General features: G+C 39.4%; 1 protein-coding gene across 3 annotated transcripts; it reads left to right on the top strand.

Annotated features, from left to right (window-relative positions):
• The first annotated feature begins 1,638 nt into the window (after positions 1-1,638).
• On the top strand, positions 1,639-15,682 carry LOC131969061 (LIM domain and actin-binding protein 1-like). Of its 3 annotated transcripts, none has more exons than XM_059330190.1 (10): positions 1,639-1,708; positions 5,135-5,274; positions 5,699-5,741; positions 9,108-9,539; positions 12,737-12,791; positions 13,063-13,160; positions 13,743-13,806; positions 14,006-14,037; positions 14,138-14,271; positions 14,389-15,682. In XM_059330190.1, the coding sequence occupies exons 2-10, from the start codon at positions 5,156-5,158 to the stop codon at positions 15,476-15,478; spliced, it is 2,067 nt and encodes a 688-aa protein (XP_059186173.1). In that variant the 5' UTR covers positions 1,639-1,708; positions 5,135-5,155; the 3' UTR covers positions 15,479-15,682. The 3 variants fall into 3 exon arrangements, with proteins under 3 accessions (XP_059186173.1, XP_059186172.1, XP_059186175.1); XM_059330189.1 differs by lacking the exon at positions 1,639-1,708 and adding an exon at positions 2,094-2,351; XM_059330192.1 differs by lacking the exon at positions 1,639-1,708 and adding an exon at positions 2,547-2,793.
• The last annotated feature ends 1,490 nt before the right edge of the window (positions 15,683-17,172 follow it).

The raw sequence follows: 17,172 nt of genomic DNA on the forward strand, positions 1-17,172 counted from the left end.
TTTTTTTTTATTTTGTGAGTGATTGGGTGAATGCATTCTGAATTGGTTCTCTTTAATCAGTTAATCAGCATCGGGGTATTATGTTTTTGTCACAGGTTTCATTGTGTCCATGTCCAAAAGCAAACCAATTCAAAGAATAATCATTTAGTAAGGTCTGTCTAGTAGGTAGTTATATAGCATTTATTGTAGTACTCTACCCACTGTACCTCATTGCAACAACAATACACTTCAACAAATCTAATCTAATGTGTATTAATATCGTTTTATATATAATTTATGTCTATCTATCTATCTATCTATCTATCTATCTGTCTATCTGTCTATTAAAATAAATCAGAACACTGCTATACATATATATAAGTATCTGTTTTAAAATATGTTACATTATGTAATATATGTAATGCATGACATCAATGGTTTTTCATTTATACAGTTGTGATATATAATAATAACGTTTTCTTTATATATGTTGCTTTTAAATGAGCAAGACCTCTTCTTTATGTTACTAAATTGAGAAAAAGGCCCTTCCTCCATGTGCAACCAGTAGAAAACTGGACAGATTACGGATCACACCACTCTTTCACTGACCCAACTTCTTGGCCTCAGTAGAGTTCTTCAAAGCAGTGATATTCCCTTCTCACTACCCCACCCAACTGACCTTATTTAGAAGGCAAATGTAATGCAAACATCCCCTGCACCATGCACAGTGACAACCTGTTTATATTCCCATTTACTATGAATAATGCAAGATCTCTCAAGGGTGCAGTTGTTTTACATCTGCTATTGTTCTGCAGGCAAAAAGCTAAAATACTATATACTACTACCTTCCTCCAAGCCCAAAAAATGAAAAAGTATGCTATTTAAAAAGTGGGCACACAAATCAATTAATTTCCTGAATCAACTAACATTAACGATATTCATTCCCAGCAAGTCAACATGTATTTCCCCAGATCTACTTTGTTTGAACCAATCTGACAGCATCCAAACAAGCTGCAGTAAAGAACCATGTGAAGAACAAAAAATAACATTTTTATAAGATATTAATGTTATGACGATATTACCATATTATGTCTCTGCTGTTAAAAGGACATTGCATGTAGCCAAGAACACACTATGACTTCTTTAGGACTTAAAATGTAAAGTTTAGAACTTGTTAGGGACATGTCTGCTAATTTCTCTCTTCTGTATAGCAGCTTTGAGCTCCATTATGTTCATAAAATGCTCTATATAAATACAGTTTATAATTAGCCAATTGTTACTAATATAATATTTATTACTTGATATGATCTTTTAATTAAACCTCAACAAATAAGAGCAGTGTTCAACCAAACTCTGCATCACTGCATTGGCTCTCCCTGCTCTCAACAGCTGCTTTGTTATTTGGTATGTCTGCTTCTTCCCCGTGCTTAGCCTTCGCTTGAAAAATGAAAGAGTATTATCAGTGGTTGTTCTCAGGAATTTTAGGTGGGTGGCTTGGTGGTGGGCGCAAGCACGCGCGCGCTCAAGCAGACATAAATGTACCAGGTACGAGTAATGCAATACCTAAGGTCATTGGTGCATAAAATCACATGACCCAGCTCTTCCACTCCCATGACACCTTTCTGCTCCCTCCACCTCTATCTGCACACCGGGCGGTGACGCAGAGGCGGCAGAGTGTCAGGTGTCTCAAGGTTTCACAGAAAGAGTGACTCGACGGAAGTTCGCACAGGTAAGACAAAACTCAAATCAAGGACGTTAAAATATATCAAAGTCGGTCGAGCTAGGATTGTTGTAAACATACAAAAACTAATGTATTGTGGTAAAGTGTCTGTTGGTGTTGAAATTTAGGTGGTCATTTTTATAATAATGCACGTGCACTACTCTGTCTCGCTCCAAAGGACTCACTGTCTTTTGAAAAAAAAAAAAAAAAAAAATCGATGCCAAACCAATCCAGCTGCTGAGTTTGTACTTTAGGTTGTCACTTTTTATTTCTCAGTCTAAATAAAACTCACATGTAACAAATTAAATTATGAAAGTAACATATATGACTATATTTACGGTATTTAACTGCGGTTTCGCCTTTTTACGTCACAAACGCGTTACACACCTGAAATTAAAGTTGTTCAAATAACATGTTGGTCTCTGAACATGGCTGCCGATCATCGACATAAGTAATGTCTGTCTAGTATTGCCTCAGTGCTAATTATTCAAGTCAAGCCAAATTCTTTACATCTGTACGACAGATTTTTATGTTTTTATTAAGAATTGCGTCTTAGGTCAATATGGGCTCCTCCTCCCTCATGAGTAATACTGTACCTGACTGTGTTGTGTTCACTTGTTAAGGAAAACTTCTCTTAAAGTGGGGGTTAAAGGTCAGTATCCACCTTTCACTGATAACAGGTGATGGAGATGAAGGTAAAAGCTGCTGTTTAGATTATCAGATTTCAAAAGCTCATATATCAGATAGCCTGGGAGGGTTCTAAAGATCTGTTTATACCTCACCTTCAGCTGAAACAGGGCAACCTTTGTTTACACTTTGCTTTGTTATCTCTGATTAATAATGATTTGGTCAATGTTCACTTGCTCCAAAAGCATGATTTTGGAGAAATAATACATAAAATCATGGTAATCATGCCAGGAAAGTTGTAGGTAAAGCAAAAAAAATCCAGACTGCAATGTGCTTATTGTTCGGCAGCTTATTGTTCGGCAGTTTATAAAAGACGCATCTTGCAATGCTAATTAATAATACTGCAAACTGTATCTCTAAATGTTTGCCTGACCTATAAAGAAGAAGTTTCATTAACAAAATTAAAGGTAAATGCAAATCTATTTATTATCTGTGGGACTTGCAAAGGTTTTTGCACATGTCGTATACGGTACCTTAAATGTGTTAATGGCTTTTGCAGTTTTACGTTGGATTTTTAAAAGTGACCTACATGTCATAATCAGTGAGGGGGATGTGCAGAGTTAAAATGGTAATATGGGCTTCTTCTACAATACTGCTAATACGATTTAGTGTGTTTACTCTTGGACTTACAAACCAGGTAACACAAAAGGATTTCAATATGTAAAGAACTAAGATTGAGTTCACATACAGGAAAAGCATGCTATGACCCCACCCTACTCATTATTTAAATCGCAAACATTTCCTGCTGTGTAATGATTTTCAGATGACAGCTCTGTTCAGCTCGACTATTCTCTTTTTAAATGAAAGTCTTAATGAAGGACTGGAGTTTGGAACTTAACTTTGGCGGTTGGTTTTTGCACAGTGTTCATGTGTTTTTTTCAGTGTTTACCTCAGTTGCTCTGGCTTCCATCAACAGTTTAAGGATATGCAAAAGAGGTGACGACTGTAAACTCACTCCACCTGTGTTGTCCCTGTGACAGACTGGTGACCTGTTCAGGGAGTGTCCCTGTGTGTATGTCAGCCTGTGCATATTATCCTGCAAAAGGACTAACCGGCTAGAAAGGAGAAGTTATCCAATGAATTCAGCTTGGCTATCTGGTTATTTCTGTGCTTAAACCCAGTTACTATTCAATAGTAATTAACCCAAGCTACTCAGATGTACAACCCTAATTTCAAAAAAGTTGGGACACTGTGTAAAATATAAATAAAACCGAATGCAAATTGAGATTTTATATATATACAAAAAAAAAGATTCCCAGTTTGAGCATTAGATAACTTGCAAATGATTTGCAAATGATTGCATTTTGTTTTGAATACAATTTTTTTTTTTACAACGTCCCAACTTTTTTGGAATTAGGATTGTAAGAAACTTAATAAAAGAACTTGAGCAGTGGACCGCCCTTCATATCATTGTGTTGTATTCAACTAAGCTTTGCCTCTGCCCATCTAGGAACACAAACACCCGCCTGACAGTAAACTAAAGTAATTATATTTAATTATACATAATTACGTATTATAAATATGTAATATCTACAATTGCCTATTGTATGTATCTCAATGAGTAAGTCTGTAGGTAGGTAATGTAGTCAGAGATCCAGTTGCATTTGACAGGTTTTCTTTTTAATCAGGGCTGTGTTGAAATTCAGCTCAGTCCAAAGTCCTCACACTACTTGTCACCAGTATTGCTTTGCATTTGAGTGATGATGTAATATGTGCAGCTGGGTAAAAAAGTCCCAGATAGTAAGAGAAAATATTATTGAGTCCATCAGCTGTGCACAGTGATTATTTAAACACTACAAGGGCACTTTGGGGAGTGCAGATCTCGCCAAAAGCTCTATCTCACAATGTTACCAAAAAGGAAAAATAATTTGTGTGTCTGCCCCGTGATTCTGATCTGCTCCAAAATTCAACAGATTCTTTCTTGGCCTTCTTCCATTCTTTTCATAAAATTGGACATAGTTTTGCAAAATCCTTTTAACAAACTAACAAACTGACCCAAAAACAAAACTACCTTAGCGGAGGTAAATATACTGTCTGAGACACTAAAAGAGGGTCTGACATTATGATGTCTCTGCAGATGCAGAAACTGCATCAAAGGCTCGTCATCCGTCTGTAACTCTTATTTAAGTATGGGTTTGTTTGAGTTAAGTGTAAGAAACCCTGTGTGTTATGCTGTGCGGTTGTGGGACGCTGCTTCTCTCTGTTTTTTTGTGAATGTTGCCCATGGCGAGTTATCCTCTCATAATGACAATGTACTCACACTATGTTTCCATCTTGCAATCATGCGGCACAAGATGGAGTGCAAGTTTGAACATGTTGACTTGGTTGTTTGCATGCCTAACTGTATGATCACATAGATGGGACGCAACTCTCTGGTATGGCATGTCAGGTTGTGTGAGGGGGACAAGAAGTAAAGTGTGGAGAGCATGTGAAAAACTTGCAAATCAGTGATCTCAGGCAGACAACACTTCCTCTACATGCACAAACCTGGACTCCAAACCTTTAAAGAGTCTGGACATGTTGAGATAGTTTTGCCATTCCGTAGTGACAGTACGGTGGTCTCAGTTATCTCAAACACACAACTTGTTGTTGTCAGATGAAAAGTAGACTGGGGAACAAATGCAGACTGAAGGCTGGCTTTTAATTCAAATCTAGGATGGAGATCAGATGGAAATATTTTAGAAGTGACGAGTTACAATAGGTGTAGTAAAAAAAACATGGCTAATGGTAGTTGTGTCTGTGCTTCAGGTATCAAGATAGCTGCCAAAGATGGAAAGTGGTCCATTCAGTCGTCGGTCCTGGGCGGCACAGTCTCTGCGCGTGACCGCCAAGGAGCTGTCACTCAGCGGCCGAGGGAAAAACAATGCCCTTGCTGAACGTTTCTCCAAGTGAGTAACAACAGATTTTCAACAATAAAAAATGCTACAAAGCCATTGTTTGGCCTTCATTACTACCTCTTGAATCTAAATGACATTTCCATTTCCGTCTGTGTTTTTACTTATATCCACACATATCAACTGTTATTGTAATTTAAGATGCAATATTGTGCTCAGAGATTTTTTTTTTTTGTTAATTGAAAGAGAGTATCAGTCAAAAACTGCACTTCAAAATGTAGATATGATTATTTTTTATTGGTGCCAACACTATTTAAGTAATGCATATCTGAACTACACTGTTTTACCTATGTTCAAACAGCCATTACTGAGATAAAGAAGAGAAACAGTACAACAAGTGGTTCCAAACTCTCAGACGGCAGTGTAAATGTTTTTGTTTTGAGGCACCAGAGGTCAGTGTTGTTTCTGTCTCTCTCAGGTACCAGAGAGCTGCTGAGGAGTCAAGTGCCGAAAAGAAAAAAGTAAGTATCTTTGTAAAGGATGCTGACGGCATTTTAATTCAGGCTGAAGACATTTTCCCAGGATTTATGAAATGTTGTTGTATAGATGTTCCTGAACTTGAAAATCTAAATCTGTGACGCATCTTGTTTTTTCTCTCAAGCCTCTCCTTGCAAACTACATGATTAAATTAAGTGTATGTTTGCTTCATTGCTTGATTTGCTCAGTAGCTGGTGCTAGAGTAATAATTGCACACACACAAACACTCACCATGCCAACACAGCGTCTGGGCCAAACATCTCGGCTGACCTCTCATTGGCCACTTGTTGCGATGGGCAGGCTATCAAACCCATAATCCTACTGCAGTGTAATCCTCTTCAAATGCTCTTTGTGGCTCCAACTGTAGGTTAGCTGCTTTGTCAGTGTGAATGACTCATAAACAAAGTCGGACTGAGATTAAATGAGTAAATGATCAGCTAATACCATGAAGAAATATAAGGTAATTTTGCTGTGTATGTGGTTGTTGTTTACCTGTGTGTGTGTGTGTGTGTGTGTGTGTGTGTGTGAGAGCCCGATGCTTTAAAAACATAACTAGCTAAAAGTAGCGTCTGTAGTCGTTGTGTAATGATCAGGCTGGTGATGACAATGACAATAAGTTTTTCTGACTATTGTGTTTTGTGATTTATTATAATTTGTAATCATTTTCAGGAATCCGTAGTATGTGTGGATATGAGCAGATGTCACTGTAACAGGTGTTGGGAAGTCAAGTTAACATATTTGAGGATAACAAAATTTTAAATAAGAAGCGCAAAAGACCATCTGTCTGTCTGACTGACTGTGTGTGTGAGGAGGAGCTGGGGGGAGGGGAGGGGAGGGGGGCTTTCAAACACGACAAGACAACCATTAGTCCAGATAGATAGATAAATAACCATATTTACAACATGAAAAATATTTTTAAAAATAGTGGCCGCTACTTCTCATGTGTGAATCTTTGCTGCTCTTGGTTTTTGTTGATTGTGGGAGTTTTTGGATAACATTGTTAGGGGGCATGTGTATAATAGTCATTTTAAAAGTAAATTACAGATTGATAAACTGATTCAGGGATGATTGACAAGTAGTGATAAGAAAATATCAGTGTAACTTAATAAATGTTCTCAGTCTTGGAGTCAACTCCAAGTTCTTGTAATGCAAGAAGTCAATGCTGAATTCATTCTTAGATTAAGCCATTTGTTTGGCCCACATGACTACTTTAATGACTACTACTACCTAAATGACATTTCCAATTACATAATGTTTTAACTGTTGAAAAGACTTAGGACAAAATGTTTGAATTGTACTTTGGGCTTTATTGAGTGAGTTAGTGATGAGGTCATCTATTGCCATAACATCAGAAACACAATATGGGTTTGGTACACTGGTCTGCCTTTCCAGGGTCTGGTTTCCTGTTTGAAAAATCAAAGCATCTTTATCCATAAATGAACTATAGAGGAGCAATAACAATTTTACAGCGTGTATTAACTCCTTTCTAATTCCAGCTCTGACAATCGAGTCAATTTAATCCCATTTGACCAGGATGCAGGTCCATTCATTTTAAATTGTGTTATACAAAGATACTCACAATTTTATGCAGTTGTATAGTTAACCTAACATTATTTGCAAATAACCTTAAAGCTGAGAAATGTATGGCCTCAAGATAGATCGCATAAGTTTATATTGTAGTTTTGTGGTGTGTCTCTTCTGACACTGCCCTGATCTGGATTTAATTGTCCATTATGAGGGCTCATTTTTTGTTAAACAACCTCCCAGTGTATCCATGCTCTTAGTAATGTTTAAAATTATGTATAAAACTCTTTTCAGTTTTTCACAGGATCATTTTTTGAATGCCGTTTGTTCTTTTATTGTCCCAGTACTTTCCCCGCAGCTTGATGTGCATTCCATATTTTTCAGTCATTTCTGCCTCATCTCAAACTTCTGTTTAGTCTATGAAAATAAGTGCTATGTAGACAAATTTTTTTAGGGCTATTATCTTCTGAGTAATTTGTGAGTGGAAAAATGTGAAAACCAACACAGCGCACAAAGAGTTAACTTTTCCCTGAATGTATCATTTCCTGCTCTGGTTTCCTGGGTTTTCTGACTCTCTCTCTCTCATTCACGTTCCTGGTGTTAGAGGGGCTGGACTAGTTCTTATGAGCAGATTTTTGTCAAGCTGCTAACATCTGGGAGAGTTTTCTGTCACCACACGGACCTGTAAAGAAGGACCAACCTAAGGACTCCCACTTTCCTTGCTGTCAAGCTGCAGTTACATCTAGTTTGGGTACTCGCAGAGATTTCCTTTTTTTGTTCTGTTGTCTTTTTGCTTAAAAACAGGAACAATCTTGTCACTGTCCAGCTCTCTCCGCTCACCCTGGACTTGCTTAACAAAGACAGTAATTGTGTCTCAGTTTTTTGTCCCTTTTGTTCAGTTCTTTATTCTTGTGTTTTTATTCATTTCGTATTTCCTTACGGTCTTTCTTGTCTGTCTTGTGTTTGTTCATATAACACATTTGTAGCTGTGTGAGTATTCACTTAACAAGGTATTGCTATTTGTGCGTCAAATTAAGTCTTTGGGGGGCTAATTGTTCGCTTTTGTTTGTTTGTGATCTCTAAACTTCAATGTTTGGAGATCACAATGTTAACGTTTAGTTTGTTTTTGGGTAACTGTTTTTTAAAAATCAGTTAACAGTGTTCAAATGTTTCCTACAGATCTGACCTCAGCTGAGACTTTCCTACAAAAGCTCACTGTGTTTTCCAAGATTTATTAGTTGATTAGTTTACTTATATGAGAGTGATTTATTCTCATGTCCACGTCCTCTTTCTTCAACGTGTCATTCCTCTTTTATAATTAAGGAAGTTCCCGGAGGTCGCGCGGCAGTAGTATGCCTCCTGTTGTTCTGTTGTGCTGTTTGCTGCTCAACATGTTTTATTGTCATGAATGGCTGAGTGGTGAACAGAGCTCTCCTCAATGACTTTTGGGAAAGAGGTGAAGTTGTCGTGTGGAAAGGAATGTAGCTGAAAAAAAAATCTGGCTGCATGCTGCCCTGCTATCTCCATCTTGAGCCAATCGTTGCCTTCAGCAGCCGCAGCAAAACATCTACTTCCTGGACCAACTTTGAACAGCTGTTCACCTAATCTGTCAGTGAAGCCAAGCTCTGATTCTGGCATTTCCTTTATTCCATCATGCTGACTTGGCCCTTAAGCTTTATGTTATACATTTGCTGCCAAAAGGGAAATATTTTTATAATTCAGCCTGGGCACAAAAAGAAAACAAGAAGGCCAGACTGTGTACTGTTGCTTTTGGTTGGCAGTTTTTGTAAAAATATTTTTTTAATCTCTTCTTGTCTTCCTCATAGGCTTCTGAGAGTGCATCCTCCTCCCTGCGGTTGGGTAACCTGAGTGCTCTAAAGAAGCGCTGGGAGCAGGCACAGAACAAGCCTTCCTCCATCCCAGCTCCGAGCCAGCCCAGCTCCCGCACCAGGCCTCCTGCTCTGACCAGGCCTGCTTCTATCACTGAGCACTGTCCTCCATTAAAGAGCCCCAACCTGTCAACCGCTCAGGGAGGTCAACTCGCAGCCAGTCGTGTCCAGCAGCCCACAGCAGCTCCAGAAGAACCCAAAGGTGAAGAGCAGAGAGGGATGGACAGGGATGAGCTGATGCACCGTGAAAGACCGGAAAAGCTTGACGAGCAAGTTCCAACCAGCCCCTGTGCCTCTTATGAAAAACCCAGAGTGCCACTGAACAACCTGAAGATGAAGTTTGAGAGGGGAGAGGACACAGCGGGCAAGGTAGTTACACACAGATCAGATTTTTTTCTCCTTTGAGAGCCTCTTTAATCCATATCACTTAAAACAAGCACAAGAACATCCCTTCAATATATAAATAGTTATATTATTTAAGTACCGGTACCTCTCAAAAGTTGTACCTATGTTAAACAGTTACCCTCTGAACCCCAAACAGTTTTAGAGTTTTTAGTGACCCTGTTATATGTTGCAGTGAAAAACAGGGCACCAAGAATGTGAGTAAACCCCACTGGCAGGTCGTGGGGTTCAGTGGGTTAATTAAGATCATGTTATTTTGCATGAATGCTTCACGAACGAGGCTCTTATTCTCTTCTTTTTGCCAGCTTTGACAGCTGTGCATCTACTGGCCCCAGTCCATTAACTGTAACCACACTGACGATGGCTGGGATTTACTGTACTGCTGTTGGTCAGCCCTTTTAAATATACAGTATTTTCTGAACCCCTCTTGAGAAAAAAGGCAAACGTGTGGTTTACTTGATGTTGCATAACCTGAAGCTGCTTTAATTATCAGCTTTGAAGGAACTCTTAAACCACTTAGATCCTAATTTTCAAGCCTTGTTATGCACTAATTATCCTGCCTTACAGCAACTCAGAAGTAACTGATACTAAGCTAAACACAACACAGTAATTAGTAGTGGGCTTTCTTTTGTGAATGTGCGACTATGTAATTAGTTTACACATGTAAAGGAGAGATTAGAAGTCACCTGTTAGACCGTAATGATAACGTTTCCATCCAACAATAACAGCTTAAGCCACGCTCCTTTCTTTGACTCTAAAGCCTAAACATTGTCATACTCTGTTTCTTTTCAGATGTACACTTCCAAGTGTTCTGTTTTATTTTTTCTTTAATAGTCTTTTTCTACCTGGATTTTGGCCATTTCTGTCTCTCCCTTTCAGTCTCTTTCGGTGTCTCTCTCCCTCTCAGCCCCAAAACAACAAGCACTCCACCTTCACCTCCATAACAGAGGAATGCAGGAACATTCCTGACCCAGGGCTGTTTTTTTCTTCAGAGGATCACCTCTGAGCAGTAACTGCCTTTATCTCACTTTACATTAGCCACAGTGGGCTTTCTGGATTTCCAGTCCTGGGCTTCAGTTTTAGGTTGTTGTTTTCATGTCATATTGTCGGTTCGGGGTATACAGTATGCAGCAGTCATCACAGTGAATAACTCCTGTGTTCCTTACAGTTTACTTAAAAGGATTGTTCAGATTTTGGGGTTGTATGAGGTACTTATCCATAGTCACATAGTTAATTGAGCTATGCTTAGCTCCGTCCAATCAGACTTCTGTCCTTGTCCCAGTTTACATGCAACTGAGAAAATCGAATAACTGACGGGAAGGTGTCCTTCTCCTCAACACTGGGTTGCAATATGCGTAGTTTCAGCGGGTTAATACAGCCCCCTTTCCGGTTTACCTATTACGTCATAATAAACAAGTGGAGAAAGACGGGAAACCGGCATTTTCGAACAACAAGATGGATAATCGTACTGCTCTGTTCGTCATTTGACGGGCAGACAAGAACGCTGGATGCTGTTGGAGGGCTACAACAGTAGCCTGTCTTCAGTTCCACACTTTGTGCTGTCGCTACTGACCCGGACCTCTGGTTCTTGCCAGCTTTCTTGGATGTTTTTATTCCGGGTCATACTCCAGCGCGGGGGTGGAGCATGCGCACATGCATTGTCTTGTCATACATGCCGGCGAAAATCAAATTCCAATCGCATTATCTGGGTGTCTTAATCAGAGTTGGAGAACCAACACGTTTACATGCACTTCAGTTGTCCAGTTATAGTCGGATTAAGGCAATAATTCATGTCATGTAAATGCACTGATTGATAGCGGTCGGCACACCTCCAGTTTGGAGAAGCAGGCAGCAGTACTGACACTGAAGCTAATCAATGTACTAAAAAATCATAAAAATCGCTTTAACTTGCTCGCTTTGCTATGATGTCCCTTAGGAGAAGTTGTAGTCTATAAAAATGCTTAAGAGCAATAAGCAGAAAGGCGTTCATATGATTAATGCTATTGTGTAACCACTGGGAAAGAAGAAGCACATAAGTTGCGGGTGAGAATTTACAGGGTCGAATAGGAGTGTTGTATCACTCACACTCTGTCAGAACTGGTTGAAAAGGTCGAATTGCTTCTTATTTAATGAAGACAAGTACTGTAGGATGATGCATCCATGCCTTTGTCTACCTGAGGTTTGAGTGTTTTGTGATGTAGTTGGTGTCTGGATTTATGTAGCAGAGGAAGATTGTGGCACAACAACGTGCGTGCGTGTGTGATAACTGCTGAGAGAAACTGTCTGGCTTACTCATTAGTGTTGGTGACACGTCGGCATAAACACACACACACACACACACACACACACACACACACACACACACACACACAAACCTTATTCTGTTAGCGAAAGTGCAGTGGAGTACTTTTGTTTCTTTGGACTGCAGGTCAAAGGCATTTTGTTGGCTGTCCTTACAGATATTTGGGATTTTTTCTGCTGCAGAGGGTCAAACTGCACCTGGTTTGTCTTTAGTGAAGTGTTGCTGAGATGGAGCCTGTAGTTTGTGTTTGGGAAGTATGTAAAGAATTCCTATGACATTATGTCAGAGGCCTTCATGTGATCAGCGAAGGTCGAATATTGACTGAGGATTTTTGTCGAGAAAAATTCTGGATAAAACCTGAAACATGGAGGATATTTTACACTAATTTGGTAATCTGGGGATTGTGCTTTATCTTTATACTTTTATGACCTTTTATGATCTGTTTTAGTCTGAGGGCTCAGGTGCCACTTATGTTCCTCAACACACTGCTGACCTGTTTGGATGCTTTGTTTGGATGCTTTTCACACCAGTCCTGATGGCTTGTGACACAGGACAGGCAGCACCTCGCATACAGGCTGTGAAACATGTACGCTAACATCAATACATTTATCTCAGAATTTATTTTTTACTTTTTTTTTTTTTTTTTTTGCACAGTTGTGTAATACAGTGATGTTAGCTTCCAAGAGCCTTTGCTCAAGACTCTTATTTATTGTGGCTCTCTCTTCAGCATGCATCCTCTTAGCTGAAGAATGAGTCATTCATAAACTAAATATACACGCTGAATTCTGAATTTGATGCATCCTGTTTTTATTTTGTTTCGTAAACTGCACCTCTGATTCAACGAATAATTTTACTCTTACAGGGTGGCAGGACGACACTTCGCAGTACTTCATCAGAGGACATGGACCAACATGGTGGTAAAGACAAACACACACAAATGAACACAGCCCTTTGAATTATTATCTGTATCTGTACATATCAGTGGGGGCTACAGGTCCTAACTCCTTAACTGTAATCCAAAAACTACTGGATTAGAAGCAGTATTGTTTCAGAGAACACCATAGTGTGCGCCAAAACTGAACCATGAATAATACTTTTAAGCTGAAGACCGATCATTTGCTGTTTTAGTGAAATACATCCACAGTTTTCATGAAGAGCGTAATGTGTAATTATCTCTGCTGCTTTCAGGTTCATCTGTGCCCGACAGAGTGTTGGAGTCCACATCCATGAGGGAGAAGATGGCCAAGTACCAGGCTGCTGTTTCTAAACAAGGCACCTCTCGCTCTGTGAGTTCATGCAATAGGAGCTGAATTCAAGACATATAACTACAAAACTAAAACCTCTCTGAAATATAAAACATTTGTGTTGCAATATTAAACAACAGTGTATTGTGAAGGGGTCTTGAATCACCCTGAAGAGGTTTATTTTGCAATAATGACCTGCTTACTGTATATTATCTCACTTATTACACAGCTACTTGATTTACAAATTATTTTATTAATCCGCCAAAACCAAAAACAGTCTGTTAGTTTCACTACTGCATCCATAGCAGCTGTCTGAAATAAGTCAGTTCTCATGCACCAGGATTTAGCTTTAGGATTAGCTCCAGTCAAATTTGTTAACAAGCAAAAAATAAACTTTACATATGGTAGTAATAAAGGCAGCATTGTGTACTGGTGATTTATGTCTTTTTTCTGTAGATCCACCCACTAGTGTTACTGCATGTTCATTGTTTGCTGCCTTCCTTTTTCTTTAATTTCTTCCTTCCTACCCACCAGAAATAGGGAAAATACATACAGTCCATAATGTAACAGCCAGTTAACTCAAGTGTTTTGCTTCCCTCTTTTCTTTGACTTTGTTTCCTTCAGGGTCTGGCCCCAAAAACGTCTGCCTCACTAAATCAGAAAGACATTCCTGCACCTGAGTGCAATGGTGAGTCTTAGTGGACATGTTCCCATATTATTGTTCTTGATACAGTATATCCTGCAATATAAAATGTGAAATAGAACAGAATACCAATTTACCTAAATAACCCTGGCTCCCAGAGAGATATACATTTTGGTTTGATAGCCCTTTTCAGATGTTTTCTCAGATACACTAACTGAAGTTTTGTGTGTTTCATGGGTTTCAGGGGAGAGCAGCGAGCAACCCAAAGCATCTCGGGTGAGTCAGTCATCATAACTAGAAAGAGATATACATGAATAATTCAAAGAAAATATCCAAAGTTAATTATGGATATATGTTTCTATTATTGTGTGTTTAGAAGTTCAGCCCACCATTGAGGGAGACGTGCATCGCTTGTCTGAAGACGGTGTACCCGCTGGAGAGACTGGTGGCTCTTCAGCATATCTACCACAAGAACTGCTTCCGCTGTGTTCACTGCAGCACAAAGCTCAGGTTAGTCTTTCATTGTTGCAAGTCAGTCTTTTAATTTGATTTTGAAATGCCTTCTCAGAGGCTGACTGATCAAGAGGGACATTTGCAGAATAATATTTTGGTACTCTCTTTCTCCAGCCTTCTGACCTTCGCCTCTCTGCATGGTAACGTCTACTGCAAGCCCCATTTCAGCCAGCTGTTTAAAGCTAAAGGCAACTACGATGAAGGCTTTGGCCATCGGCCTCACAAGGAGCTCTGGGAGCCTCGAGCTGATGGAGAAGAAGGTGAGGAAGCCAGGACGCCAACGGAACAACAGAAACCAGCAGTGATGACACGTCCAGCTGAGACAGTCCAACAGGAGACAATCCAACAGGAGACGGTCCAACAAGAGAGCCCCACTGAGGAATCATCCCCACAGGTTAAAGTCACAGATATGACCGCCTTACTCGAGACACGTGCACAGACACGTGGCAGGTCTGATGAGAAGCTTGAGTCTGCAGAGAAGCCAGCTGAGAAGCGCAGGCTGAGGATCGCCTGGCCTCCCCCGGCTGGTGAGAGCCACTCTGGGTCAGAAGCACTTAGTCCGGTCACAGAGGGAGCTTCTTCAGGCCGACCCTGGAGAGCCAAGTGGCCCCCAGAGGACGATGTGCCATCATCCTTTCAGAGCACAGATCGGGCTGAACTGAAGAGCCTGAGGAGAAGCACTTCTCTGAAGGAGCGCTGTCGGCCTTTTACAATCGCAGCTAAACCCAGCGCCGCAGCCAGCGCGGGTCCCAGGGAGCCTCGTCGCCCTCTCAAAAACCTGCTGGAATGGAGAGCATCGTTTGAAGAAAAGCACCCATCTGAAGAGCAACCGAAGGAAAATAAGCCAGAGCTTCAGCAGGTGAACCAGCAGGAGAAGAAAGAGAAGACTGAAATACAGAGTGAAGACGCAGCAAATGCAAGCAAGGCCTTCTCAGAGGAGACCGAGCAACAACAAGAAGACAAGCAAGTACAGAGAGGAAAGGCAGCCGCAGATGAGACAGCGGTAGAAGAAGGCTCTCTGAGAAGCATCTCTCCGGATATCTCACCGTCCCCCTCTCCACCTTTACAGCCCAAACAGAACCGTGCCTCCCAGGATGTGGGCTTCTGGGAGGAGGACAAAGAAGGAAGTGATGCCGAGGAGCTGAGTGCAGAGGATATAATCAAGAGGAACCGCTACTATGACGAGGAGGACTCTGACTCATAGAGACATCATAGTCTAAATGTCACGTCCATCCAACATGCAACACTTTGTCGTTTTTTTTTCCTCATTTTATAGATCACAATGTAGCTTTGCCAGATTTTATAGTGTTAAAATAGAAGAGATGCAAAAAATGTGTAGGTGTATGTATGTGCGTTTTATATTGCAATAACTGCCTTTAATTGTTTAAGTACAAATGTTTAATATTTTTACATTTAATTATATACTGTAAAAATATCTAATAGCTTTTATATGACTCCTGATTATACTGGAAGGCGGGCATCTATTAAATTGAATCATCTCTTGATAATTAAATGCACCATCAGTGGGGTATTATTTGCAGGTGGTGCGTCCAAAAGCCATTATACTTTATGCAGCACTTTAAGTGCTTTTTAATGACAGGCAGTTTCCTTCAGCATCAAGCAAAACAGTCATTATGGGTATTTTTGCTCTTCCTAGAATGCAGAAAAGAGCTAAATATAGATCTTGTACCAAAAATTGCATACCAGTACTGTATTTTTAAGATGTTTTTGGACGGGGAATGTCTGGCCCTTTTTGTAGTTCATATTTTTACACATTGCGTCAGTTTAATTGATACATTTAAGAAAAAGAAAAAAACAAACCAGATGAGAATGCTCTTGATTTGTTTTTTTGCAAACCTCCAAAACAACTACTACTATTAAAATAACTGGAACTGTTGAAGTTCATTACAGCAGACAGTGCAGACATTGGCAATACAAAGCGAATTGTTGCACATACCTTAAATACCACTGCAGGATGGATAGAAAATAATTCACCTGGTCAAAATCTGCCACAGAACTGTTCTTATCACCATTACCACAATTAAAGTAGAAAATAACATTGATAAGAGTGTATACAATTTATCATCTCCTTGAGCCCTCTGGATTTGTGCTCAACATTCTCAAATGTTATCCACTTTATACAATATGTAAAACATTTTTATTTTGCAATGTGCCGTGGAATATATGTTTGCACAGCAGAACATTTTTGTATAATGACACATTGGGCATTAAAGTCTTAACTGTTGTTGTTGGAACACAATTAAAATGCGTCAATAAGGAAATTTGGACTGAAGTTTTACTTGAGTTCACAAATTAACACATACACTATAACCATAACACAGTGCACTTCTTCACAATCAACTCAGATTGTTTCACTGGCAGGTTATTATCTTTCTTGATTTATACCATCTATTTGAGAAAAGACAGCCACTACAACAATTGCACCAAAGAAAAAGCTCATTCTTAACTGAATGAGGGATATTATGTCCTTAAAAGAAATTAGTTACATATGCTATTTTATAGATTTTCCAATATTTATACTCTCTGGAAGGCATCAGGAAATTTAGTCCTGTTATGTGCAATATTATGCAGCACTTACTGTTGAGCTATCACCATTAATGACACGCTTTTATAAACAGCTTATTTGAAAATATTGTAAATTAAGAGGACCTGCTATATGAAATTATTAAAGGTTTAACTCTTATCATACATTACTTTCATAATGGTAATCTGGTACTGAGAGACAACTGTGGGAAAACATTATACATACATAATTTAGGGATTGGAATATTACGTCTGCATTCTATAAAACATTAAAGACGATGTTACCCATATACAATTTGATGCAATGGAAAAGGCCAAACGCAGGGTGCAAATAATCTTTATTTTTTAAATTGT

Source organism: Centropristis striata, chromosome 3 (genome assembly GCF_030273125.1).
Source record: "Centropristis striata isolate RG_2023a ecotype Rhode Island chromosome 3, C.striata_1.0, whole genome shotgun sequence".
NCBI classification, from domain to species: domain Eukaryota; kingdom Metazoa; phylum Chordata; class Actinopteri; order Perciformes; family Serranidae; genus Centropristis; species Centropristis striata.